Raw genomic sequence first — 26,371 nt, forward strand, 5'->3', positions numbered from 1 at the left:
CCCCCCCAACCCTCCCTCTCCCCCCCCCCCCAACCCTCCCTCTCCCCCCCCCCCAACCCTCCCTCTCCCCCCCCCAACCCTCCCTCTCCCCCCCCCAACCCTCCCTCTCCCCCCCCCAACCCTCCCTCTCCCCCCCCCAACCCTCCCTCTCCCCCCCCCCAACCCCCCCCTCCCCCCCCCCAACCCTCCCTCTCCCCCCCCCCAACCCCCCCCCCCAACCCCCCCCCCCCAACCCCCCCTCTCCCCCCCCCCAACCCCAACCCTCCCTCCCCCCCAACCCTCCCCAACCCTCCCTCCCCCCCCCAACCCTCCCCCCCCCCAACCCTCCCTCCCCCCCCCCAACCCCCAACCCTCCCTCCCCCCCAACCCCCAACCCTCCCTCCCCCCCCCCCCCAACCCTCCCTCCCCCCCCCCCCAAACCTCCCTCCCCCCCCCCCCCAACCCTCCCTCCCTCTCCCCCCCCCCAACCCTCCCTCCCCCCCCCAACCCTCCCTCCCCCCCCCAACCCTCCCTCTCCCCCCCCCCCAACCCTCCCTCCCCCCCCCCAACCCTCCCTCCCCCCCCCCCAACCCTCCCCAACCCTCCCTCCCCCCCCCCCAACCCTCCCCAACCCTCCCTCCCCCCCCCCAACCCTCCCTCTCCCCCCCCCCCAACCCTCCCTCTCCCCCCCCCCCAACCCTCCCTCTCCCCCCCCCCCAACCCTCCCTCTCCCCCCCCCCCAACCCTCCCTCTCCCCCCCCCCAACCCTCCCTCTCCCCCCCCCCCAACCCTCCCTCTCCCCCCCCCCAACCCTCCCTCTCCCCCAACCCTCCCTCCCTCCCCCCCCCCCAACCCTCCCTCTCCCCCAACCCTCCCTCCCTCCCCAACCCTCCCTCTCCCCCAACCCTCCCTCCCTCCCTCCCCAACCCTCCCTCTCCCCCAACCCTCCCTCCCCCCCCCCCCCCCAACCCTCCCTCCCCCCCCCCCCCCAACCCTCCCTCCCCCCCCCCCCCCAACCCTCCCTCCCCCCCCCCCCCCAACCCTCCCTCCCCCCCCCCCCAACCCTCCCTCCCCCCCCCCCCCCCCAACCCTCCCTCCCCCCCCCCCCCAACCCTCCCTCCCCCCCCCCAACCCTCCCTCCCCCCCCCCCCAACCCTCCCTCCCATTCATCCCCATAACCCGGCACGTTTTCACCATGGCTAATCCACACAACCTGCAAATATATTAAATGCTTTCTCGAGGTCCATATATTATATGCACACATCTACTTCACTCACTTGATCAACCTTCTCATCGAAGAATTCAATCCAGTCAGTCATGTTTCACCTTTAATAAATCCATCCTCCTTGATTAATCCATGCCTTTCCAAATGAAAGTTTTTTCCAATAGTGAAATTGTAAAAGTGAAAGATTCAAGAGGAAGAAGGGCAAAGTACGGACGTGTTAAGAGCAGCACAGAGTATGATCAGTCTTGATTTCCAGATAGTATATGGCCCATCAGTATTGGTCACCTTATTTCAGGAAGGATGTAAATGGATTGGAAGCAGTTCAGAGAAAGTTTACCAGATTAATATCTGAGCTGGGCAGGTTGTCTTATGAGGAAAGGTTGGACAAGCTATGCTTGTATTCACTAGAGTTTAGAAGAGCAAGAGGCAACTTGATCAACACCTTTTAAGGTCCTGAGGGGGTCTTGACAGGGTGGATGTGGAGAAGATGTTTCCTCTTGTGGGATAATCTAGAACTTGGGGTCACTGTTGAAAAATAAGGGGTGACTCATTTAAAACAGAGGAGGTGAAATCCTCTCTCTGAGTGAGTCTTTCGAACTCCCTTCCTGAAAAGCCGGTGGAAGCAGGGTCTTAGAATATTTTTAAAGGCAGAGGTGGATAGATCTTGCTCAGCAAGGGGGGGGGTGGGGGGGGATAGATTATGGGGGGGAGGGGGGGAGAGGAGGAGGAGGGGGGGGGAGGAGGAGGAGGGGGGAGGAGGAGGAGGAATGGCCTAATGCTCCTTGTTCATAATTATAGTTTAGAAGTAAAGGAAAGTTTTAGAGTAGCACATAAGCCAAATAAAATTAAAACAAGAAAGGCAGCAATTGAAAGAGTGAGCTTAGAGGCTGGTGAGGAATCAGTGAGATGATGCCCTTTTTCTTGTGTTCCATACAGAAGAGTGAGAAAATATTCAAAGAGCTGTCACAGATATGGGGGGGCACATTCAAAACTGGGATAGATTTGGGCTTCATAGAAATGTATTTCAGTGGCTTGATTGAACTGGTTTTATTTCACTCTCCTACCAGTTGCAGCAGTCTCCATAGAAATGAACTGTGAACTTAACAAAATACCACCCCTGCCAGTGGTGACGGCAAGTTTAATTGGAAAAATGGAAGAAAAATGGGATGTGATTCTTTTAGGCGACATGTTCTATGATGAAGAACTTGCTGCTGATCTTCACCATTGGCTGACAGAATACAAGAGGTTTCATGGCTCAGAGATTCTGATTGGCGATCCTGGAAGAGCAGAGTTCACGAGTTACACTGCGCAGAATGGACTGCAGAAGGTTAAAGAGTACGAGCTCACTGAGATTACCAAAAAGGAGAATTATGGATTGACTTCCAGCACTGTGTGGAGATTGTTGCCATAGAACAAAACTGGGAAACTACTGGATCGGAGTGGGAACACGAGATGCCTTTAATCCACCAAAGAACTGGGATCTTAAAATCTGTAACCTTTTGCCACAATCGTGGTTTGCTTAAGTCGCAATTAGGGCAGACCAGCTATGGTCTCTTTCTTTATTTTCTGATGTCGACCCAGATTTACTGCAGTGGGATTTGAACCGCTCGCCCAGTACCGTACCGACAACACAACTGTATCCTTCTCGGCTCTTAAAAGCAAATTACTAATCAGCTAAATCCAGCAGCAGACACAAATTCATTTGTACCAATATTTATTTGTACATCACAGCAAAACATAATGGGAACGGTACTAATATATCATACATTACCATGTGCTACATTGCACATATCCAAAGATTCTTATACTGTAATCAATAATTAGACTGAATCAAAATAAACACAATTGATAATTACTTGGTCACATAAATTTCATTGCTGAATGCTTCGAACAACAATTGCTAATGTATGAAAATTACAGAACACTTTTTTTTAACAAATATTAAATGTTGAGAGAAAAGTAAATTCAGTAAACGGTCCACGTTACTTGTTTCATTTGATTAGGGCAGGCTAACTGTTGCAGAGCTTCTCTTGAACGATCTAGAAGCAGAAATAAAACAAAGTTGCAGAGAACATTTAGCAGAGCTATAATCATTCTCTAAATTGTCTTCCTCTCTTGAAGATGCCAAGTCTTGGTGAACTGATTAACAGCTGCCAGTAAGCTCTTCAGTACCTCACACAGGGAACCATTATTCACCTGAGCCTACACTACGAGCACTAGCAGGTTCATTGATCTTGGGATGCATCACAATCGCACCCGGATTATGTTCCGGCTTCAGGTGCAGACAAATCAGCAAGGTTTCCTGGTCTCAATTTCTACCCAGTGACAGTGGCGAGAAAGCACGCCTACATATGTCTGAATATCAGTTGAGAACAGGTTGAGATTTTCTCATGGTAGATTATCCCATCAGCAAGGAGACGTGGTGCCTTATTTATCTCGTCACTGGGCGAGTAATCCAGAGATCCAGGGTAAGGCTCTGGGAACTCAGGTGAAAGTCCCACTGTGGCAGATGGTGAAATTTGAACTCAAAAATCTGAAATTAAGTCTGATGACGACCATGCTATTAAAATCTGTCATTAAAAACCCACCTGGTTCACTAATGTCCCTTTAGGGAAGGAAATGTGCCATCTTTACCCAATAACCTACACGTGGCTCCAGATCTTAAAAATGCTCTCCGAAATGGCCTAGCAAGCCATGCAGCTCAAGGGAATGGGAAATAAATACTGGCCCAGCCAGTGATGCCCACATAGAACCCCTACAGTGCAGCTGAGGCCATTCGACCCATCAAGTCTGCACTGACTCTGAAAGAGCATCCCACCCAGGCCCTCCCCTCCTTCCTATCCCTGTAACTCTGCTCATTTACCATGGCTAATCCACCTAACCTACACACCTTTGGACTGTGGGAGGCAACTGGAGCATCCGGAGGAAATCCACACAGATAAGTCACCCAAGGCTGGAACTGAAGCCGGGTCCCTGGTGCTGTGAGGCAGCACAGCCCATGAATGAACAGTGGGGTCTGGTCCAGTGCTTATTCTGACCTCGGTACATATAATTTCTAACAGTAATGCTGGATAGTAATCGAGAGGAGGCACTTGAGGTGCACTGGCCTGCCATCTCAGCACAGAACAGGGGCCAAGCCTTCCTGCAAAGGATCTTGCACGCAGCATGACGCATGTCCACACCAAGCTCTGCAATTCTTATTTATTATTCAATTTTGACTTTACAACAGCAGCAATATTAAATGCACAAGTGAAAAGGATAGATCTTGCACACGCCGACTCACCTGTGATAAGTGGACAGCCATGAAAAAGTAGAATGAAAACGTGGGGGCAGAAAATGAGCACACTTTCCACTGCTTCATCAGTTAGGTTCACACAACGATCCATGTGAATCTCCTGAAGAAAAGGCATTAGGATGTTAGCCTAAAGTGAGGAGGTCATGTTACTTGCATCCTACTAACACCTAGTCATTTCCTCAGTAACATCTCAAAACACTTCACAGAAAGCACCTTGAGGTGCAATGGTTACTGTTACATTAACATTTGCAGCAGCCATTTCAACACAAAGCAAGATTTGGCAAACTGCAATGGGATGAATAATCTGATTGTGGTTTCTTTTTAGTGGAGTTAGTTGTGGGAGGAATGTTGGTCAAGGAAAATGTCCTGTTTTGCAAACTGTACCATGGGTATCCCTCAACTGTCCAATTTTCTCCAACCTGGAGAAAAAATCTAAAGGATGCTTTGATTAAGATTTAAAATATTGGAAGGAGTGCGAGGGTGATATGTTGGAAAGCTCCTGTTTCTCCTGCTCTCATCCCGAACTAGAAAATGTCATCAACTTTGCTTCCATTTTGCATCTTTCCCTCTCCTACATGGCCCATCTCTTTTCTTCCTCAACTTCTGCACCTCCATTTTTGGGATAAGCTATCAACCAATATCCACTGAGTCTATGGATTCCCAAGACTGTTTCATTCTCTCAATTTCTGCCCCCATCCCACCTGTTCTAATTATGCCACCTTCCACACCAATTTTTCCGATATATCCTCCTTTTCCCTCAACCTCAGAATTACCTGGTGGATGGCCCTCATTTGATCCATTTCCCTCACTTTTGCTCTTATTCCCTCCCTCGCTTACACCCCACCTGTCGCAACACAAAATTGTTGAACAATTTTCAACCATAGGAGAGGGAGAACCCAGAATTGGATTCAAACTGGGTTTAGAGCTCAGCAATAGTCATGCAGAACTTACTTTTAAGTTATGGGAACACACTCCATTCACCAATCCAATAACACCAGCATCCGAAACCTGACAAGGTTAAAAAGAGCAATGCTCGTCAAAATGAGAAACACAGTTGAAAACTAACTGCTGTTAAAAGACATTTTATTCACCCTCAAATTTCTCTAGGTGGACTTTTTTTGATATGCATTCCTGCACGTGCTTCTATAAAGCTTACCAAACAGGTTACATGTTCTCTTGCTCTTAAGGCTCTTTTGTGGTGCACGGTAATTACAGCATAAACCAGCCTCTGTTATGGCTCTTATTGGCATCAACTGTGAATGGCTACTGAATGTTTTCTCCTCTTTTCTCTCGGAATGTACAGAATCCTCATTGAACAGGGAGAGAGCGTTCCAGAGAGTTGTCATCTTCCAGGACCTTAACTCGGTTTCCATGATTTATGTGTGAGCTTTGACATCTTGTGAGAATTGATAGAATTTTTGATTGTGGTGTGATAGACAGCGTTACATCCACGTCTAGCACTGTTCTCACCAGATGTCAATCCATACAGGCCTTTAAAGCAGGGATCACTGGGTGCCAATCAGGAGTGAATTTGTCTAACCTTTTTTTAACTCCCAAGGACCCAAGAGTCAATTGTACCATCCCATATCACCAGTCAACTCCTCACTGCTACCTGTGTACAGAATGAACCTGGGACCTCTGCTGGTTTACAAACAGAAACTCCAGAAATACTCAGCAAATCAGTCAGCATATGGGGTCGATGAATTTTCATTAGAGCTCTGTTGGCTAATTTAGCTCGATAGTTTATTAATAAATCTGATGACTCACTGCCAGAGCCAATGTCCCAATTTCAAACCCACACATCTATTGATATTAGAAATCTTACATCTAACGCACAACATCTTGCTCGTCAAATTTACTTTGTGTGTTATGATGTCACGTACAAGTATGCCATAGCACCATATCACTTCCTGCCTCCCAGCGGCTTGGGCCTGCACACACCCACTATTGGTCACCTGAAGTGTCCATTTTCACAAAGGACTGGAAAATGAACGGAATCTTTGCTACCTGGTCCTTGGTTGTCAGTCAAACATGTTTTCTTTCTCTGAGGAAGAGTCATATTAAACTTGAAACTTTAACTTGGATTTCTTTCTCCACAGATCTGCTGAGATTTTCCAGCATTTTCTGTTTTTATTTCAGCCTTTTTCCATCTCTAACTAATAATTGAAAAGTATTTTTTTAAAAAAAGCAAAAACAATTTTTGTTTCAATGCCCTATATTTCTCTACTGGGCTTTTGTTTGTAGCAGTGTTTTCGGGAGATTAATCTATTTCCCGGAGACTCCAGGAGGGCTGGCAACTTTAGTGTTTCGCCAGTAAGCAGGTCAATAAAACTGGATCTCTCTCCTCTCTATGAGATGTCAGATTAAAGAAACCATCTTTTGTGGAACTCCAAAAGCAGAGAGGTGCCATCCTGGCTTAATGGTTCTAGGATAAGGTGGTTGATTAATTTTCTCTATTTGAGATGACTATGTGAGTTGTGACAGTCCACAAACAGCCTAATCTGCTTCAAATAAACATCTTCAATGCCTGAGGCTTGGTGACTTTTTACAAACTGAGAGTTCATTTAAACACTTCTCATTCCCAAGTCATTTCCATGCATGACAATAACCTTAACAATAGATACGTCAACAGTCACTGCTCTGAATTTTAACAATACCTGTGGCAAAAGTTACAAGTGCTACAATTGGCCTAAGCACCCTTTGGGCTAAATGTTGGGGGTGGGGTGGGGAAAGAGAGTGGATACCAGTCTATTTATCAGTGATTCCCATCTACAAGCTCTTGTTTATGAATATCAGTCATGATGTGGAGATGCCGGCGTTGGACTGGGGTAAACACAGTAAGAAGTTTAACAACACCAGGTTAAAGTCCAACAGGTTTATTTGGTAGCAAAAGCCACACAAGCTTTCGAGGCTCTGAGCCCCTTCTTCAGGTGAGTGGGAATTCTGTTCACAAACAGAACTTATAAGACACAGACTCAATTTACATGAATAATGGTTGGAATGCGAATACTTACAACTAATCCAGTCTTTAAGAAACAAAACAATGGGAGTGGAGAGAGCATCAAGACAGGCTAAAAAGATGTGTATTGTCTCCAGACAAGACAGCCAGTGAAACTCTGCAGGTCCACGCAACTGTGGGAGTTACAAATAGTGTGACATAAATTCTGATTCTAGGATCGCATGATAAAGACTCAGGAGGAAAAAAGCAGAAATATTTATGTGAAATAGTGTGACATAAACCCAATATCCCGGTTGAGGCCGTCCTTGTGTGTGCGGAACCTGGCTATCAGTTTCTGCTCCGCGACTCTGCGCTGTCGTGTGTCGCGAAGGCCGCCTTGGAGAACGCTTACCCGAATATCAGAGGCCGAATGCCCGTGACCGCTGAAGTGCTCCCCAACAGGAAGAGAACAGTCTTGCCTGGTGATTGTCGAGCGGTGTTCATTCATCCGTTGTCGCAGCGTCTGCATAGTTTCCCCAATGTACCATGCCTCGGGACATCCTGCAAGAAAGGATGTCCCGAGGCATGGTACATTGGGGAAACTATGCAGACGCTGCGACAACGGATGAATGAACACCGCTCGACAATCACCAGGCAAGACTGTTCTCTTCCTGTTGGGGAGCACTTCAGCGGTCACGGGCATTCGGCCTCTGATATTCGGGTAAGCGTTCTCCAAGGCGGCCTTCGCGACACACGACAGCGCAGAGTCGCGGAGCAGAAACTGATAGCCAGGTTCCGCACACACAAGGACGGCCTCAACCGGGATATTGGGTTTATGTCACACTATTTCACATAAATATTTCTGCTTTTTTCCTCCTGAGTCTTTATCATGCGATCCTAGAATCAGAATTTATGTCACACTATTTGTAACTCCCACAGTTGCGTGGACCTGCAGAGTTTCACTGGCTGTCTTGTCTGGAGACAATACACATCTTTTTAGCCTGTCTTGATGCTCTCTCCACTCCCATTGTTTTGTTTCTTAAAGACTGGATTAGTTGTAAGTATTCGCATTCCAACCATTATTCATGTAAATTGAGTCTGTGTCTTATAAGTTCTGTTTGTGAACAGAATTCCCACTCACCTGAAGAAGGGGCTCAGAGCCTCGAAAGCTTGTGTGGCTTTTGCTACCAAATAAACCTGTTGGACTTTAACCTGGTGTTGTTAAACTTCTTACTGTATGAATATCAGGTCAGAACAGTATCAAGCTCAGCTGTGATGCTGTATCCACTGACACTAACCATTTAGGCTCACATACGGATAACAGCCAAGGACCAGAAGGATGACTGTGTCATGGAAACATACTGCACCCAGTCAGCAGCAGTGAGAGGAAACACAAATATAAAACACACGTTGAGCAACAAATTGTGGTTAGTAATGTAATTTCTATCATTAACCAATACTCCTACAATCGGGATAAAATTTACAGCTGACAGTGAAGGGAGATTTGAGATAGATTGTCACAGACACAGATTTCCGAAGTGAAACTTTTATATTACTATGGAGTTGAAGATCATACAAATTGATTAGACCGCTGTTAAGGAGACTCATTGTGCCCATTACCTCACCAGATCCAGAGTCAGTGTCAGGTTGCTGAGCATCTGTCCAGAAATGCAGGCAAGGGGTTAACTGATGGGTACAGTCCGAGCTACCCAGCACCCTCTATTTTGGCATTTAAAAAAAAACTACTGAAGTAAAGCAGCATCCCCATTGTTCGCATATCATGAACACATCAGTAAAATGGTAGTGCTGGAGCACGTGGCAGAACAGCTAGGTGAAAAGAGAAAGTAAAGGCTCAGAAACTAGTCCCAAAGTGCTACCACAGTTTTGATAATCAGGCTTTCTAAATGTACCCCAAGTGAAACAAGACCCCTGTTGAGAACTGGGATAAAATTCCAGATATTCTAGTCCTTACGATTTGAGACCAACAATTTATTCCTTAAAATAGATTGCCAGGTTGACCATCTCTCGAGGGAGGCAAGTGCTGGGTTTTCTGCAACATCCTAAAATTTTGTCTGACTTCGACAAAGTTATTGTTTGGCAGCAAATTTTCTTCTGATATTTGATGTTTTGATGGACTTAATTTATCTTGATAAAAGCAAATTACTGCAGTTTACTACTGAAACCAAAAGAGAAAATGCTGGAAAATCTCAGCAGGTCTGTAAAGAGAGAAAAGAGCTGTCGTTTCAAGTCCAGACGACCCTTTGTCAAAAGCTAAAAGGCATAGAAAGTGGGAGATATTTATACTGCAGGGTGAGGGAATGAAAGATGAGTCTTAGCCACAGAAACCAGCTAATAGCTGTCCACAGAGAGAATAAAGGGTGTGAATGGCCAAACGGCAAAGAAGCTAAAATGAAGATGTTGGGGGAGGGGGAAGAAAAATGGATGCGACAGAGGTAAGATTTAGAAAAGGAGAAGCAAAGGGGGAGAAAAGGGATGGGGTGTAAAGTAGGGGAAGAGTGGGGGAGGGAAAGAAAAAAGACAGACAGACAAGAAATAAAATGTAGAGAACAGTAAAAAAAAATTAAATATAGAAGGAAAACAAAGGGGTCGAGGTGGGGTAGAGCAAATCATCTGAAGTTGTTGAATTCGATGTTGGAAGCGGAAGGCTGTAAAATGCCTAGCCGGAAGATAAGATACTGTTCCTCCAGTTTGTGTTGAGCTTCACTGGAACATTGCAGCAGGCCAAGGACAGACATGTGGGCATGGGAGCAGGATCGTGTGTTAACATGGCAAGCCACCGTAAGGTTAGGATCCTGACTGCGTACAGACCGAAGGTGCTCAGCAAAGCGATCACCCAGCCTACGCTTGGTTTCTCCAATATAGAGACCACATTGGGAGCAGCGAATGCAATAACCAAATTGAAAGAGGTGCAAGTGGAACACTGCTTCACCTGCAATTAATGTTTTGGACCTTGGATGGTGACCATAGAGGAAGTAAAGGGACAGGTGTCACATCTTCTGCGATTGCATGAGAAGGTGTCATGAGTGACAGGTGTTGGGAATAGTGGAGGAGTGGACTAGGTTATCCCGGAGGGAATGGTCTCTGCAGAATGCTGACAGAGGGAGTGAGAGGAAGATGTGTTTGGTGGTGGAATCACGCTGGAGTTGGTGACAATGGCAGAGGATTATGCTTTGCATGCAGAGGTTGGTGGGGTGAAATGTGAGAACAAGGGGAACTCTATCCTTGTTCTGGGAGGGAGGGGAGGGGGGGCAGGGGGTGAGGTTCATGGCGTGGGAGATGGACCGCACGCTGTTGAGGGTCCTGTCGACAACTTTAGATGGGAATCCATGGTCGAGGAAAAAGGAGCACATATTAGAAGCACCACTTTGGAAAGTGGCATCATCGGAACAAATGCAACGGAGGTGAAGGTGCTGAAAGGGATGGAGTCCTTACAGGATGTGGGGTGTGAAGAGCTGTAGTCCAGATAGCTGTGGGAGTCAGTGGGCTTGTGGTGGATATTGGTAGATAGTCTATTATCGGAAATGGAGACAGAAAGGTCAAGGAAGGGAAGGGAAGTATCTGAGATGGACCAAGTGAAAGCAATGGAGGGGTGGAAACTGGAAGCGAAGTTGATGAATTTTGAGGTCTGGACGCGAGCATGAAGCGGCACCAAAATAGTCATCGATGTACCAGTAAAGGAGTTGTGGGAGGAGACCTGGGTAGGCTTGGAACAAAGAATGTTCCACATACCCCGCAGAAATACAAGCGTAGCTATGACCCATGCAGGCACCCATTGCTTCCCCTTTGATTTGGAGAAAGTGGGATGAGTTAAAGGAGAAATTGTTGAGAGATAGAACGAGTTCAGCCAGGCTGAGGAGAGTGCTGGTGGATGGGAATTGTTCAGGCCTCTTTTCAAGAAAGAAGCGAAGAGCTCTCAGGCCGTCCTGGTGTGGGATGGAGGCGTAGAGAGATTGCACATCCATGGTGAATAGGAGGCGGTTAGGGCCTGCAAACTGGAAGCTGTCAAAATGACGCAGGGCATCAGAGGAATCCCAGATGTAGGTGGGGAGGGAATGGACTAATTTATCTTGAAGCATTTCAGATGAATATTTGTTTAATGAGGTATGTGTCTTTACATTCTAATAGGACCGATCAATACGTATGTGTATCTGAATAAAAGCAGCGTACTACGAGAGCTTCACGTGAAAACTGCTGATTCTGAATGGATTAAGGGAAATCTGTAAACCTGTCTGTAACTTCTTGTTTCAACTCATCCTGTCCAAACGCAAGGATGTCAGTTTGAAAGTTAAAAATTATCAAACACGTGTAAAAGGTTTAAAGGGTTGGGATTAATTTACCCAATTGTCACAACAGGAAGCTACTTTTATACAGCACCTTTAATAGAAATTAAATGTTCTAATGAGCTTCACAAATGGAGGTATGAAAAATAGGTGCTGAGTCTGGAAAGATGAGACTAACAGAAATCATACAGGAGAGAGATGGAGAGGCAGCTCAACAGAGGAACTAATGTTGACCCTCTCCCCCCATTGTCTGCCCTCTACTCCTAACGGTGCTGACTCATGCTTTAGTACAGTTCCATGGGCATCAAGTACCTCACCCTGGAGTGACAGCTGTGAATTAATCAGGATAGAAGGGAAAAAAAACAGGGAGACTAATGAGGAAATCAATATTCCAAGACATGATTTGCTCTTCAGGAGAGAAGAATCAACACTAAACTTTCACTGATTCATTCAGTAATGATTAACCTTGTGGGCCAAGTGAAACTGACCACAGGTTTATTTATCAGAACAGTGACTAAACACATACAGTACATATTATTCATGCTAAATTACATGTTATGCATAATAATTCATTAAATTTACAGGGATGACCTTTGATATCACTTGATGAGCTAACTGAACCAAATTATCCATTAATCTCCCTTGTCCTTAATGAAAGAACGGGTTATGATTTTTATTCTTCGAAGGTGTTACGCTGTTATGGTTTTTGAGGGAGAATAATTAGTTCGTGATGATTTGTTAAGTGAACTTTATTTACCACACCATCAAAATAGATGGCTGCAGACTAGCAAATAATTGTCACAGGTTCCCAGGCGCCTCACTGGGTTACTGCAGTTAGTGGCTAAACCAGAACAAGCAGGGTCCCTGGCTCTGTGCTGATTTTGTAGATCTTAGCTGGAGTGCCAAAAAAATGCTACAGTGTGCCTGAATTTAGAGTGAGGACCAACTGCCCAAGTGTCTCCTATTGATTGCCATCCATGGACCCTTGCTGCCTATGTAGAGAATCTTGGTTGATAGGAGGTTCCGCCTTTGCTCCGTTGTTCACTTGCCTTCCTTCATGGCTGATTATCCAGCTGACACCCACTGTCAAGGATCACACGGAACACTGGTTAGCTAAACAAAGTCATTGAGACCCCCAGTACCCACAGAACTATATCTCAAATGAGGGAAGTCAGTAACGCATTGTACATTTTAACTGTGGAGCATGTAAGTAAACAAACTGTATAATTTAATTTTGGACAGTTGACTCCAGCAGATGTGTACAGCTACATTGCTAAGCAGACTTTGTTCAATTTTCTTGAAATAGCGGAATCCTGATGAGACACAATAACAGGTTTGCCAGCCCCGGACTGGACAGCAGAAAGAACAGCCAAGCTTCCTGATGGCCATCCCCTTATTCCTGTGTGGCGCCTGTACGGGCAGAATCTGGCACAGTTGCGACATTGGCGTAGCTGAACTGCCTACTGCTATATATATTCTCCCAGGTACTTAAATTATGAAATCTATTCCAGCTGTGGACCACAGGCCTTGACCTCTGCTTCCCCACCATTATTTCTCCCAATCTTCATAACTTGTCTTTTTTGCATTAATTTTCATTCTGCTTCATTCATTCTATCCATTAGTATCTGTAGATCTTCTGCTGTGCTAGCCACTAGGGAGGGGCTAGTCATGTGCGAATCTCACCACCTTCACCAACTGACCTCCTGCTTTGCCACCTTTCTGTACTTCATCTAGTGTTTTTTTAAAAGCTGTTTCCCGATAGATATTAAAGAGCAATGTTCCTAGTAGGTCTCATCCTGCACCTGATTACAGCAGGTTCAGTTTCGCCAGTAGAAGTCAGTCTGTCCCATATACAGAGCTATAATCATTTAGGAACTGAGCAGCAGGAGTAAGCCATTCAGCCCTTTGAGCCTGCTTTGCCATTCAATAAGATTTTGACTGATCTGGTTGTGGTCTCAACTCTACTAGGTTGTCTGCCCTTCATAACCCTTGACCCGGCACGGTAGCACAGTGGTTAGCACTGCTGCTTCACAGCTCCAGGGTCCCGAGTTCGATTCCCGGCTTGGGTCACTGTCTGTGTGGAGTTTGCACATTCTCCTCGTGTTTGCGTGGGTTTCCTCCGGGTGCTCCGGTTTCCTCCCACAGTCCAAAGATCATAGAAATCATAGAAACCCTACAGTGCAGAAGGAGGCCATTCGGCCCATCGAGTCTGCACCGACCACAATCCCACCCAGGCCCTACCCCCACATATTTACCCGCTAATCCCCCTAACCTACGCATCCCAGGACACTAAGGGGCAATTTAACATGGCCAATCAACCTAACCCGCACATCTTTGGACTGTGGGAGGAAACCGGAGCACCCGGAGGAAACCCACGCAGACACGAGGAGAATGTGCAAACTCCACACAGACAGTGACCCGAGCCGGGAATCGAACCCGGGACCCTGGAGCTGTGAAGCAGCAGTGCTAACCACTGTGCTACCGTGCCGCCCCATGCAAGATGTGCGGGTTAGGTTGATTGGCCAGGTTAAAATTGCCCCTGAGATGCGTAGGTTAGAGGGATTAGCGGGTAAATATGTGGGGGTAGGGCCTGGGTGGGATTGTGGTCGGTGCAGACTCGATGGGCCGAGTGGCCTCCTTCTGCACTGTAGGGTTTCTATGATTTCTATGACTCCCTTATCTAGCTTGTCTAACTCGGTCTTGAATAAATTAATTGACCCAGCCTCCACTGCTTTCTGGGGAAGAGAATTACAGATTCTAATGAATCTCAGAGAAAATATTTCTCCGCATCGCTGTCTTAAGTGATAGACCTCCTATTCTTAACTGTGTTTCCTGTTTCTAGTCTCTCTCACAAATGGAAACATCCTCTTGATATCCACCCTTTCAAATCCCCTCAGGATCTTATATATTTCAATAAGATCACCTTTCATTCTTCTAAACTGCAATGGGTATAAGCCCAAGCTGTTCAACCTTTCTTCACAGGATTAAGCCCCTCATCCCAGGACTGAGATGAGGCGCTCGTCTTTGTTCATCTTTCTTATCAACTCAGATCACCTCCAGCACTTTAAAGAGCTTCGCCATTTCATCTGGTCAAAAGCCTTTTCATAACCCACAAGGCAGGTAGGTATAACCTTCTTGCCAATATTCTTATGCTTCTTTCATTTAACGCTCTCAGCGTTGCTATAACCTCTCTAGATCCACCACCCTTTCTAAAGCCAAACTGATCACTGTCAAGATAATGGCTTGCTTTAGCTTCCAATCCAATAGCTAAGATCTTTTAACATTACCTTGGATGCTTGTGTAATCCAAGTGAAAGTGTGATGCTCTTCACATTTAATGGTATCTGCCATATTTTCCAATGGGACAATGTTTCTCCTCAAAAAAGTCTTCTGGCCATTCTCCCTTAGTGTACATCTTATACAGGTTAGTCAATTCTCTTGTTGCCTTTTCTCCAAGTTCTTTCATCATTTCAGCAGGGATTCCGTCACATCCTACTACTTTTCCTGGCTTTGCACATAAACGCTCCATACTCCAGAAGATGTGTCTTAAATCATCTCCGCAAATGTTTTCACCTTTCACCAGCTGTTGTTTTGTTGGCTTGCCATCTTTGTCATACAGGTCATCTATTCTGATTTAAGTACCTGGGGTGCATCTTGTCAGAAGATGGTTACTCCCTTAAAGAAATCAGAGCTAGAATAGCAATGGCAAAGAATGCATTCTCCAAACAAAGAATTGCTCAGCAGAGGAATGAGTAGTGATCTCAAGAAAAGAATGATCAAGATTGTGATCTGGAGTGTCTTGCTATCTGGGACTGAAACGTGGACCTTGAGAAAGGCGGCCATCCGAAGATTAGAAAGATGTGATTTGTGGTTCTGCAGGAGGATGCAGCAGGTGAGTTGGAGAGGATACAAGATTAACAAATAAGTTCTCAGGATGGTGAAGGAGGGAAAATTGTTAGTGAAGATCGTCAAGGAGAAGCAACAAGGTTGGCTTGACCATATTTCTGAGACATGAGAACTTGCTGAAGGAGCCGATTAAAAAATATTAGAGGGATGTAGACCAAGAGAAAGATAATACTAGAGAACTTGAAATTGAAAATTGGAGTTCCTCTAAGAAACTGAAGAGGAAAGCACAAGACAATGAGGCGTGGCAAAATGAGCAGAGAACTTGCACTTATTCAGGTCATTATTTATATATATAAGAACCAAACCAAAGCATCTCATCTACAGAATGGAAAAAGAAAAAAAAAACGAAAGAAGATGAATAGGAAAGATATTATTTTTTCTTGAACCGGTAACAAAGGTTTCAAAAAATGTTTTAAAAGCTTACAAAATGACTTACCTTAGTAGCTGAGAAATCGACACTATACAAAAACTTGCAGTTCTTCCCTAGTGCATGTAAACTGGCATCTGTCACACCCAAGCAGCCACTGATGTTCACTACTTGCAGCAGTTTACATTGTTGTGCAAGGGCTACAATCCCTTCATCTGAAACGTTCCGACATCTTCTGAGACACACTTCCGACAAGTAGGGACAAGATGAAGCAATAACCTTTAACCCTGTGGAATATCATACAATCAGAGATTTGGATTTCACAATGGCAACACATTAAATCAGTGACAAGTCACTCAATATAAAATTAACAACCTCCAAAACGTCATGAAATGTCAAACCATAACATAGTCCTCACATCTGCTCTGCATGATCATTCACATGAAGCCTTAACTTTTGTCTGGTTATGACTTGGGAGAGGGTGAGGAGAAAGCAGGATTCTAGATGGATCAGAGCAGTAGAAGATCATTGGGCTGTTTTGTCTGCTCCGCCATTCAATATCAAAGCTGTATTTTCATCTTCAACCCCACTTTCCCATCTGCTCCCTATATCCCTGGATTTCCTCAGAGATCAAAAATCCATCAATCCCAGTCTCAAATGTCTTCAACGATGGAACATCCACAACCCGCTGGGATAGAGAATTCAAAAGATTCACAAACCCCCGAATGAAGAAAGTCCTTAGTCCTAAATGATCATCCCCTTATTCGGAGACTGTGCACCCATGTTTTGCCAGCGGAAACAACTTGTCAAGTGTCTACCCTGTCAAGCCTCGTCAGAATCTTCAATGAGATCACTCCAGGCTCAATTTATTCAGCCCATCACCATTTGACTAAGCTCTCATCCCGGAGACCAATCCAGTGTAACTTTGCTGTACTGCTCCCAATGCAAGCATATCCTTCCTTAAATATGGAGACCAAAAAGCGCGCACAGTGTTTCAGGTGAGATTGTACAATCGCAACAAGACTTAGTTATTCTTAAAGAACAAAGAAAATTACAGCACAGGAACAAGCCCTTTGGCTTTCCAAGCCTGCACCGACCATGCTGCCCGACTGAACTAAAACCCCCTACCCTTCTGTGGATCATATCCCTCTATTCCCATCCTTTTCGTGTATTTGTCAAGACGCTCCTTAAATGGCACTATCGTATCTGCTTCCGCTACCTCCCCCTGCAGCGAGTTCCAGGCACCCACCACCCTGTGTAAAAAAACTTGCCTCGTACATCTCCTTTAAACCTTGCCCCTCGCACCTTAAACCTATGCCCCCAAGTAATTGACTCTTCCACCCTGGGAAAAAGCTTCTGACTATCCACTCTGTCCATGTACCTCAATCTTGTAGACTTCAATCAGATCGCCCCTCAAGCTCTGTCGTTCCAGTGAGAACAAACCAAGTTTCTCCAACCTCTCCTCATAGCTAATGCCCTCCATACCAGGCAACATCTGGTAAATCTTTTCTGTACCCTCTCCAAAGCCTCCACATCCTTCTGGTAGTGTGGCAACCAGAATTGAACACTATATTCCACGTGCGGCCTAACTAAAGTTCCATAAAGCTGCAACATGACTTGCCAATTTTTAAACTCAATGCCCCGGCCGCTGAAGGCAAGCATGCTGTATGCCTTCTTGACTACCTTCTCCACCTGCACCTTGTACTTCAATTCTCTTGCAATAATGGAGAACATACCATTTGCCTTCCTAATTGTTTGCTGTACCTGAATGCTAACTTTGTGCTCCTTGTACAAGTGCACCCAAGTCTCTCTGGAACATCAACATTTAGAAGTTTCACATCTTTTTAAAAATATTCTGCCTTTCCAGTCTCATGATCTTGTGAGGGGTAGGGCTGGGGGGGGGGGGGGGGGGGGGGGTGGTCAACAAGAGAACAATCTGGAGCCCAGATGAAAACCGTAAGTTAGGACACTGTCACTATTCACTGTGTAAGATCCATCTACCCTCCACTTTCTACTGAACAAGCCTGATGTAACAATCCATGAACCACACACATTACCCCATCAGGTCAATCTATACCAGTGGATGTGCTCCCACTTTAGGCTGATCCATTATTCCTCTGTACGTATGCTGAGCCATGCTGTGATATCAGTATGCTCAAAGGCTACAGCTCCACTTGTGACCTTATTGTGAATGAAATGTGCCCCACTATGGACCTATGAAGGACATTAGAGGGGACACATGTCTGGAGGTGCACTTATTCTGCCACATCTTTATTTCAGTAGTTTCCAGGCGTGGCTAATCACACAATTCTTCTTCAATGCCTACCTCCATTATCCAGCTGAGAGGGAAGGTTGTTGTTCTGTTCCACTAATACCTATCCAGTCACAGCCAGAGAGTCTACTGCAATGGCTCCTCTTCCCACCATCCCGGTACCATTAAACTTGGCGACTTTTCCTGAGCACCATGCTATTCCTCTTTCCCGTTGCTGATACTATCCAAAGACACATGCCAGGTTCCACAGGTAGACTTAAAGACATCCAGCACTACCACACCACCATTCTCTACTCCCCAACCAGTGCAGCTGAGAGCAGTTAGTGGTGCTGAAGGCAATGGCTCCACACTACAGATCACTGGGCATGCTGAAGGATCCACTATCAGAAGTGTATGAATCGGGTCATGTCTGTCTGGACTACAGTACGTCAATGGGCTATTTTTTTTTAAACAAATGCTCGTTAGCCTTATCCTTGAATATTTTGATACATCCTAGGGAAACTGAAAAAGGAAGAAAAGTGTTTTGACAATACTTTTTATTCAAATTATCCAAAGCACGTAAAATTATCTTTATGTGCATCAGCTGGCTGTTTTGCTTATCCAGCCACCTGCTTTCCTAGGGTTTGGAGGTATAATTTTAGCTCTGAGACCATGTTATCTTTTCAATTCAATAGTCATGTTGAAATTCCTCCCTACTGACGACATCAAGGAGCTGCCCACTAGTGAGGAGGAGGTACCACATTTGAACATTACCAGGAGCTCTGGGAGCCTTTTACAATATCCACATCACCAGGTGATCTGTTCACAGGCCACTGTAAATAGTGGGACACAAGCAATTAGTCCATATATTTCATTTCCACCTCTCATACCTCTGGTGACAGGAAGTTTACACAGGCACCATTTTGTTTTTTTTAGCCAATCTAATTTTGCCTCTAGAAAATTCTGGTCTTCCCAAAAGATATTGAATGAGCGAAACAAAATGAAATGCCCTGTTTGCCCTCAATAGTCATTGCGTTCAAAATGAGTTCTCAGTCCAAATTACCTTCAGAGGTTATAGAAAGTTTGCAATCGCTGGAATTCAAGTTGATTTCTCGCAGTTGGGTGCAAATCTGAAGCATGATTAATCCATGGTCTGTAATGTCACAGGCACTGAGATCCAGTTTCTGGAGTCCTGGGTGCAACACCTGCACAAAGTACACAAGTTAATACTGTGCTGGAATAGAAGTACTTACGAGGCAACTGAAACTACTCAACAAAAGTGCTCGAAGCTGTTCAAGGTTAGACAGCAGAATTCTTGTGGGTGACGACATGTACAAAGAGGAAAGATTTTGGTGGTGCTAGATAATGTTCCCTCAGGTGCAGCAAAATAGAAGGTATGCAGACAGGCTTCTCAAGTTTGCCTGTTTTGGATATAAAGGGTGTACATAGGAAGACAAGAACTAGGAGGAGTAGGCCTCTCAAGCCAACTCTGCCATTCAATAAGATCATGGCTGATCTGATTGCAATGTTAACTCCACATTTCTGCCTACCTCTGTTAACCTTTCACCTTGTTAATCAATAATCTTTCTAGCTCAGTCTTAAAAATATTCAAGGACTCTGCTTCCACTGTATTTTGAGGAAGAGAGTTCCAGAGACTCAACCCTGAGAGAAAACATTTCTCATCTCCATCTTAAACGTGCAACCTTTTATTTTTAAAGGGTGACCCCTAGTTCTAGATTCTTCAACTAGAGGAAACATCCTCTCGACATCCACCATATCAATATCGTTTGATCAAGTTGCCTCTTACTCTTCGAAACTCGAGTGGATACAAACCTAACCTCTCCAACCTTTCATTGTAAGACAACCTGCCCATTCCTAGTATTAACAAAGAACAAACAAAGAACAATACAGCACAGGAACAGGCCCTTTGGCCCTCCAAGCCCGTGCCGCTCCCTGGTCCAAACTAGACCATTCTTTTGTATCCCTCCATTCCCACTCCGTTCATATGGCTATCTAGATAAGTCTTAAACGTTCCCAGTGTGTCCGCCTCCACCACCTTGCCTGGCAGCGCATTCCAGGCCCCCACCACCCTCTGTGTAAAATATGTCCGTCTGATATCTGTGTTAAACCTTCCCCCTTCACCTTGAACCTATGACTCCTCGTGAACGTCACCACCGACCTGGGGAAAAGCTTCCACCGTTCACCCTATCCATGCCTTTCATAATTTTATACACCTCTATTAAGTCTCCCCTCATCCTCCGTCTTTCCAGGGAGAACAACCCCAGTTTACCCAATCTCTCCTCATAACTAAGCCCCTCCATACCAGGTAACATCCTGGTAAACCTCCTCTGTACTCGCTCCAAAGCCTCCACGTCCTTCTGGTAGTGTGGCGACCAGAACTGGACGCAGTATTCCAGATGCGGCCGAACCAACGTTCTATACATCTGCAACATCAGACCCCAACTTTTATACTCTTTGCCCCGTCCTATAAAGGCAAGCATGCCATATGCCTTCTTCACCGCCTTCTCCACCTGTGACGTCACTTTCAAGGATCTGTGGACTTGCACACCCAGGTCCCTCTGCGTATCTACACCCTTTATGGTTCTGCCATTTATCATATAGCTCCTCCCTACATTATTTCTACCAAAATGCATCACTTCGCATTTATCAAGATTGAACTCCATCTGCCATTTCTTTGCCCAAATTTCCAGCCTATCTATATCCTTCTGTAGCTTCTGACAATGCTCCTCACTATCTGCAAGTCCTGCCAATTTTGTGTCGTCCGCAAACTTACTGATCACCCCAGTTACACCTTCTTCCAGATCATTTATATAAATCACAAACAGCAGAGGTTCCAATACAGAGCCCTGCGGAACACCACTAGTCACAGGCCTCCAGCCGGAAAAAGACCCTTCCACTACCACCCTCTGTCTTCTGTGACCAAGCCAGTTCTCCACCCATCTAGCCACCTCCCCCTTTATCCCATGAGATCCAACCTTTTTCACCAGCCTACCATGAGGGACTTTGTCAAACGCTTTACTAAAGTCCATATAGACGACATCCACAGCCCTTCCCTCGTCAACCCTTTTGGTCACTTCTTCAAAAAACTCCACCAGGTTAGTGAGGCATGACCTCCCTCTCACAAAACCATGCTGACTATCGTAAACATTCTCAGCTGCTAGAATACCATGCATTGAAAGGAACAAACTATGCACAAAAAGGGGAACACTGGTGCCAATCTTAGTTTGGACCCTTGGAGGTGGGGGCGAAATAAAATTGGTCGCCCATGGGAGGACAAAACCAATGGCTCCCACCCCCCTCCATCATCGCTCTCGGACGCTGGTGGAAAGTGCGCATGCATGGATTTTGGTGTACACAAGATCAATTTTCATTGTGATGCCACATACACCAAGTATTTGCACAACTGTCAGCAGCTGTTGAAGTGTACAACCAGTCAATGACACCCAGGGACAACTATTCCCCTAGTATGGTTTGGTGTCTCTAATTGCCATGACACTGGCACTAACTTATTTATAGTAGATGATTTAAGAACATAACATAAGAACATAAGAAATAGGAGCAGGAGTAGGCCATCTAGCCCCTCGAGCCTGCCCCGCCATTCAATAAGATCATGGCTGATCTGAAGTGGATCAGTTCCACTTACCCGCCTGATCCCTATAACCCCTAATTCCCTTACCCATCAGGAATCCATCTATCTGTGATTTAAACATATTCAACGAGGTAGCCTCCAAGACTTCAGTGGGCAGAGAATTCCAGAGATTCACCACCCTCTGAGAGAAGTTGTTCCTCCTCAACTCTGTCCTAAACTGACCCCCCTTTATTTTGAGGCTATGCCCTCTAGTTCTAGCTTCCTTTCTAAGTGGAAAGAATCTCTCCACCTCTACCCTATCCAGTCCCTTCATTATCTCATAGGTCTCTATAAGATCCCCCCTCAGCCTTCTAAATTCCAACGAGTACAAACCCAATCTGCTCAGTCTCTCCTCATAATCAACACCCCTCATCTCCGGTATCAACCTGGTGAACCTTCTCTGCACTCCCTCCAAGGCCAATATGTCCTTCCGCAAATAAGGGGACCAATACGGCACACAGTATTCCAGCTGCGGCCTCACCAATGCCCTGTACAGATGCAGCAAGACATCTCTGCTTTTATATTCTACCCCCCTTGCGATATAGGCCAACATCCCATTTGCCTTCTTGATCACCTGTTGCACCTGCAGACTGGGTTTTTGCGTCTCATGCACAAGGACCCCCAGGTCCCTCTGCACAGCAGCATGTTGTAATTTTTCACCTTTTCGATAATAATCCATTCACCCCCACATTCACTGCATTTTATCTAGTAATATGAAATCCTCCAATAGCAAAGCTGTGACTGGAGAAATTCTCTGCTAAAGGATGCATTACACAAGTTGGTGGTCAGCTGCTGCTGAGAATAAGCGTTAACTAAAAACTGCTCCCACCTTATGCCAAACAAACCATCTTTCAGCTCACCTGATGCATGTTCTCATCTGTAATAATGCCATGTGAGCTCATGATTTTGATTAATTTGTCTTTCAGGTTTGGTGGTAATGTCTGGAGATCGGCAGCATAGCGAGAAAGTGACTTTACCAGGGAGTAAATGCATCTAGAAAAGACGACAAATGTCACTAGGCATGATTATGCCCAAATACAACTGCATGATAAGGTAGGGGGAGGGGGTGGAAGGGAGAGAGAGGGAAGGAGGGCAGCGCAGTAAGTGATGACATCTAGGGGGAATGACAGGCAGCTATCAAGCATTTGGGGAGGGGGTATCAGAGGTGGAAGGGATCATCATGGTAGGGGAAGGGGGCATTGGCAGGAAGAGATGTTGGGGGTAAATAGTGAGAGAGGGGGAGGGGGGGAAGAAGTGGTGTCAAAGGGGGCATCAATGGGGGAGACACCAAGGGGGGCTGTCAAGTCAGTAAAGAAGGCATCAAGATGGGGAAGGGGGCATATTAAAAAGGAAGACCATGGAGGGAGAATGGGGGTGAAGAGAGTAAATTTGTAGGAGGGAAGGCAAGTGAATGCAGAGGAAGGGGATGTGGGGAATGAGGAAGAATGCATCAGGGGTGCATTTAGGGTGTGAATGAGTGGGGGGAGGTTTTGGGATGAGTTTTGTGGGTGAATGCAGGGGGAGTGGAGGAGGGTTTTGGGGGTGAATGCAGGGGGAGGGATGGTGCAGGGGGGAGTACGGAGTGAGTGCAGGGAGATTGGGGATGTGGGTATGAGTGCAGGGTGAGTCGGGAGGTTTTGGGGGGGGGGGGAGGGGATGTGGGGGTGAATGCAGGGAGATTGGGGATGTGGGGGTGAATGCAGGGAGATTGGGGATGTGGGGGTGAGTGCATGGGGAGGGGGGAGGGTTGGGGGTGAATGCAAGGAGAGTGGAGATGTGGGGGCGAATGCAGGGGGAGCGGGGGCAGGAATGCAGGGGGATGTGGGGGTGGGTGCAGGGGGAGCGGGGGCGGGAATGCGGGGGTGAGTGCAGGGGGTATGCGGGGGTGAGTGCAGGGGGTATGCGGGGGAGGGTTGCGGGGTGAGTGGGGGTGGGGGTGAGTGCAGGGGGATGTGGGGGTGAGTGGGGGAGGGGATGTGGGGGTGAGGGGATGTGGGGGTGAGTGGGGGAGGGGATGTGGGGGTGAGTGGGGGAGGGGATGTGGGGGTGAGTGGGGGAGGGGATGTGGGGGTGAGTGGGGGAGGGGATGTGGGGGTGAGTGGGGGAGGGGATGTGGGGGTGAGTGGGGGAGGGGATGTGGGGGTGAGTGGGGGAGGGGATGTGGGGGTGAGTGGGGGAGGGGATGTGGGGGTGAGTGGGGGAGGGGATGTGGGGGTGAGTGGGGGAGGGGATGTGGGGGTGAGTGGGGGAGGGGATGTGGGGGTGAGTGGGGGAGGGGATGTGGGGGTGAGTGGGGGAGGGGATGTGGGGGTGAGTGGGGGAGGGGATGTGGGGGTGAGTGGGGGAGGGGATGTGGGGGTGAGTGGGGGAGGGGATGTGGGGGTGAGTGGGGGAGGGGATGTGGGGGTGAGTGGGGGAGGGGATGTGGGGGTGAGTGGGGGAGGGGATGTGGGGGTGAGTGGGGGAGGGGATGTGGGGGTGAGTGGGGGAGGGGATGTGGGGGTGAGTGGGGGAGGGGATGTGGGGGTGAGTGGGGGAGGGGATGTGGGGGTGAGTGGGGGAGGGGATGTGGGGGTGAGTGGGGGAGGGGATGTGGGGGTGAGTGGGGGAGGGGATGTGGGGGTGAGTGGGGGAGGGGATGTGGGGGTGAGTGGGGGAGGGGATGTGGGGGTGAGTGGGGGAGGGGATGTGGGGGTGAGTGGGGGAGGGGATGTGGGGGTGAGTGGGGGAGGGGATGTGGGGGTGAGTGGGGGAGGGGATGTGGGGGTGAGTGGGGGAGGGGATGTGGGGGTGAGTGGGGGAGGGGATGTGGGGGTGAGTGGGGGAGGGGATGTGGGGGTGAGTGGGGGAGGGGATGTGGGGGTGAGTGGGGGAGGGGATGTGGGGGTGAGTGGGGGAGGGGATGTGGGGGTGAGTGGGGGAGGGGATGTGGGGGTGAGTGGGGGAGGGGATGTGGGGGTGAGTGGGGGAGGGGATGTGGGGGTGAGTGGGGGAGGGGATGTGGGGGTGAGTGGGGGAGGGGATGTGGGGGTGAGTGGGGGAGGGGATGTGGGGGTGAGTGGGGGAGGGGATGTGGGGGTGAGTGGGGGAGGGGATGTGGGGGTGAGTGGGGGAGGGGATGTGGGGGTGAGTGGGGGAGGGGATGTGGGGGTGAGTGGGGGAGGGATGTGGGGGTGAGTGGGGGAGGGGATGTGGGGGTGGGGATGTGGGGGTGAGTGGGGGAGGGGATGTGGGGGTGAGTGGGGGAGGGGATGTGGGGGTGAGTGGGGGAGGGGATGTGGGGGTGAGTGGGGGAGGGGATGTGGGGAGGGTTGGGGGGTGCTGGGTGTTGCGGGGCAATGGGAAGGATGCGGCCATGGCTGCAGACAGTGTTGAGAGGCCGGATGGAGGGTACTCGGGGCTGCGGTCTCTCGGTCACTTACAGATCGAGCAGCGAGAAGCGGAAAGCCGCGTCCATCCCGCAACGAGCAGCGGCTCAGTCACAATAACAATCCGCACCGGGGCAGCATGGGAAATACCGCGCCAGGAACCATGGGACATGTAGTCCCGGGAATGGTACCGGGGGCCATGGGAAATGTAGTCCCAGGGCAGCATGGGAAATGTCCAGGGGATCATGGGAAATGTAGTCTCATGGGGCATCATGGCGGACGTTGCTGATCTCGGAAACTTTCACCTTTACTTGCTGCAATGTGGCTTCTCTGTCAGTGACCAATACCCAGCACCCTGCAAAATGCCCATTCTTCCTCCCAAACCCTACTCAGCATATGGGAATGTGCAGACAAACAGATAGCTATATGGGTGCCACACCATTCCATGAATCAATGGGTAGCACGATGACACAGTGGGTTAGCATTGCTGCCTCATAGCATCAGGCACCAGGTTCGATTCCCAGCTTGGGTGACTGTGCGAATCTACAAGTTCTCCCCATGTCTGTGTGGGTTTCCTCTGGGTGCTCAGGTTTCCTCCCACGGTCTGAAAGATGTACTTGTTAGGTGCATTGGCCATGTTAAATTCTCCCTAAGTGTACCCGAATAGGCACTGGAGTGTGGCGACTACGGGGTTTTCATAGTAACTTAATTGCAGTGTTAATGTAAGCCGACTTGTGACACTAATGAATAAACCTTAAACCTTAATTAGGGAAATGGCATGGGTAGATGAATTTATTTTACCCAGTCCTTTTTAATGGGCCTCTTCATGTGCTGTACAACTCCACAACTCAGGCCCCTTGTGAACCTCAAACCCAAAACTCAGGGTGATCAGAGTGGTTAGCACTCCTGCCTCACAGCGCCATCAATTCTGGCCTTGGGTGACAGTGTGGAGTTTGCACGTTCCCCCTGTGACTGCGTAGGTTTGACCTGGGTGCGCCGGTTTCCTCTCACAGTCCAAGGATGTGCAGGTTAGGTAGATTAGCCATGCTAAATTGCTGCCTAATGTCCCAAAATGTTTAGATTATGAGGATTA

General features: G+C 47.7%; 2 protein-coding genes across 3 annotated transcripts in view; one reads left to right on the forward strand and one right to left on the reverse strand.

Moving 5' to 3' along the window:
• etfbkmt (electron transfer flavoprotein subunit beta lysine methyltransferase) overlaps positions 1-3,173 on the forward strand; it is a 36,016-nt gene extending 32,843 nt beyond the window's left edge. The window contains exon 3 of the mRNA XM_078220242.1: positions 2,272-3,173. Within this exon, the coding sequence (XP_078076368.1) occupies positions 2,272-2,615 (344 nt within the window). The 3' untranslated portion in view covers positions 2,616-3,173. The remainder of the gene's footprint in view (positions 1-2,271) is intronic.
• On the reverse strand, positions 3,105-25,435 carry amn1 (antagonist of mitotic exit network 1 homolog (S. cerevisiae)). 2 transcript variants are annotated; one of them, XM_078220240.1, is made up of 7 exons: positions 25,333-25,435; positions 22,771-22,903; positions 19,325-19,466; positions 16,080-16,297; positions 5,451-5,507; positions 4,488-4,599; positions 3,105-3,243 (listed from the first exon to the last, which is right to left on the reverse strand). In XM_078220240.1, exons 1-7 carry the CDS (start codon positions 25,365-25,367, stop codon positions 3,170-3,172), a joined length of 771 nt encoding a protein of 256 aa, XP_078076366.1. In that variant the 5' UTR covers positions 25,368-25,435; the 3' UTR covers positions 3,105-3,169. The 2 variants fall into 2 exon arrangements, with proteins under 2 accessions (XP_078076366.1, XP_078076367.1); XM_078220241.1 differs by lacking the exons at positions 3,105-3,243; positions 4,488-4,599; positions 5,451-5,507 and adding an exon at positions 15,026-15,961.
• Between the last annotated feature and the right edge of the window lie 936 nt (positions 25,436-26,371).

Source organism: Mustelus asterias, chromosome 9, assembly GCF_964213995.1.
Source record: "Mustelus asterias chromosome 9, sMusAst1.hap1.1, whole genome shotgun sequence".
NCBI classification, from domain to species: domain Eukaryota; kingdom Metazoa; phylum Chordata; class Chondrichthyes; order Carcharhiniformes; family Triakidae; genus Mustelus; species Mustelus asterias.

Bases quoted from the DNA above. Each gene is read 5' to 3' on its own strand.
- amn1 (XM_078220240.1), bottom strand. From the start codon at position 25,367: ATGGACGCGGCTTTCCGCTTCTCGCTGCTCGATCT. The intron at 16,298-19,324 runs GTAATTTGGACT...GATATTCCACAG, and splicing joins ACTTTCTATAACCTCTGAAG to GGTTAAAGGTTATTGCTTCA. The intron at 4,600-5,450 runs GTAAGTTCTGCA...CCTTTTCTTCAG, and splicing joins TGTGTTCCCATAACTTAAAA to GAGATTCACATGGATCGTTG.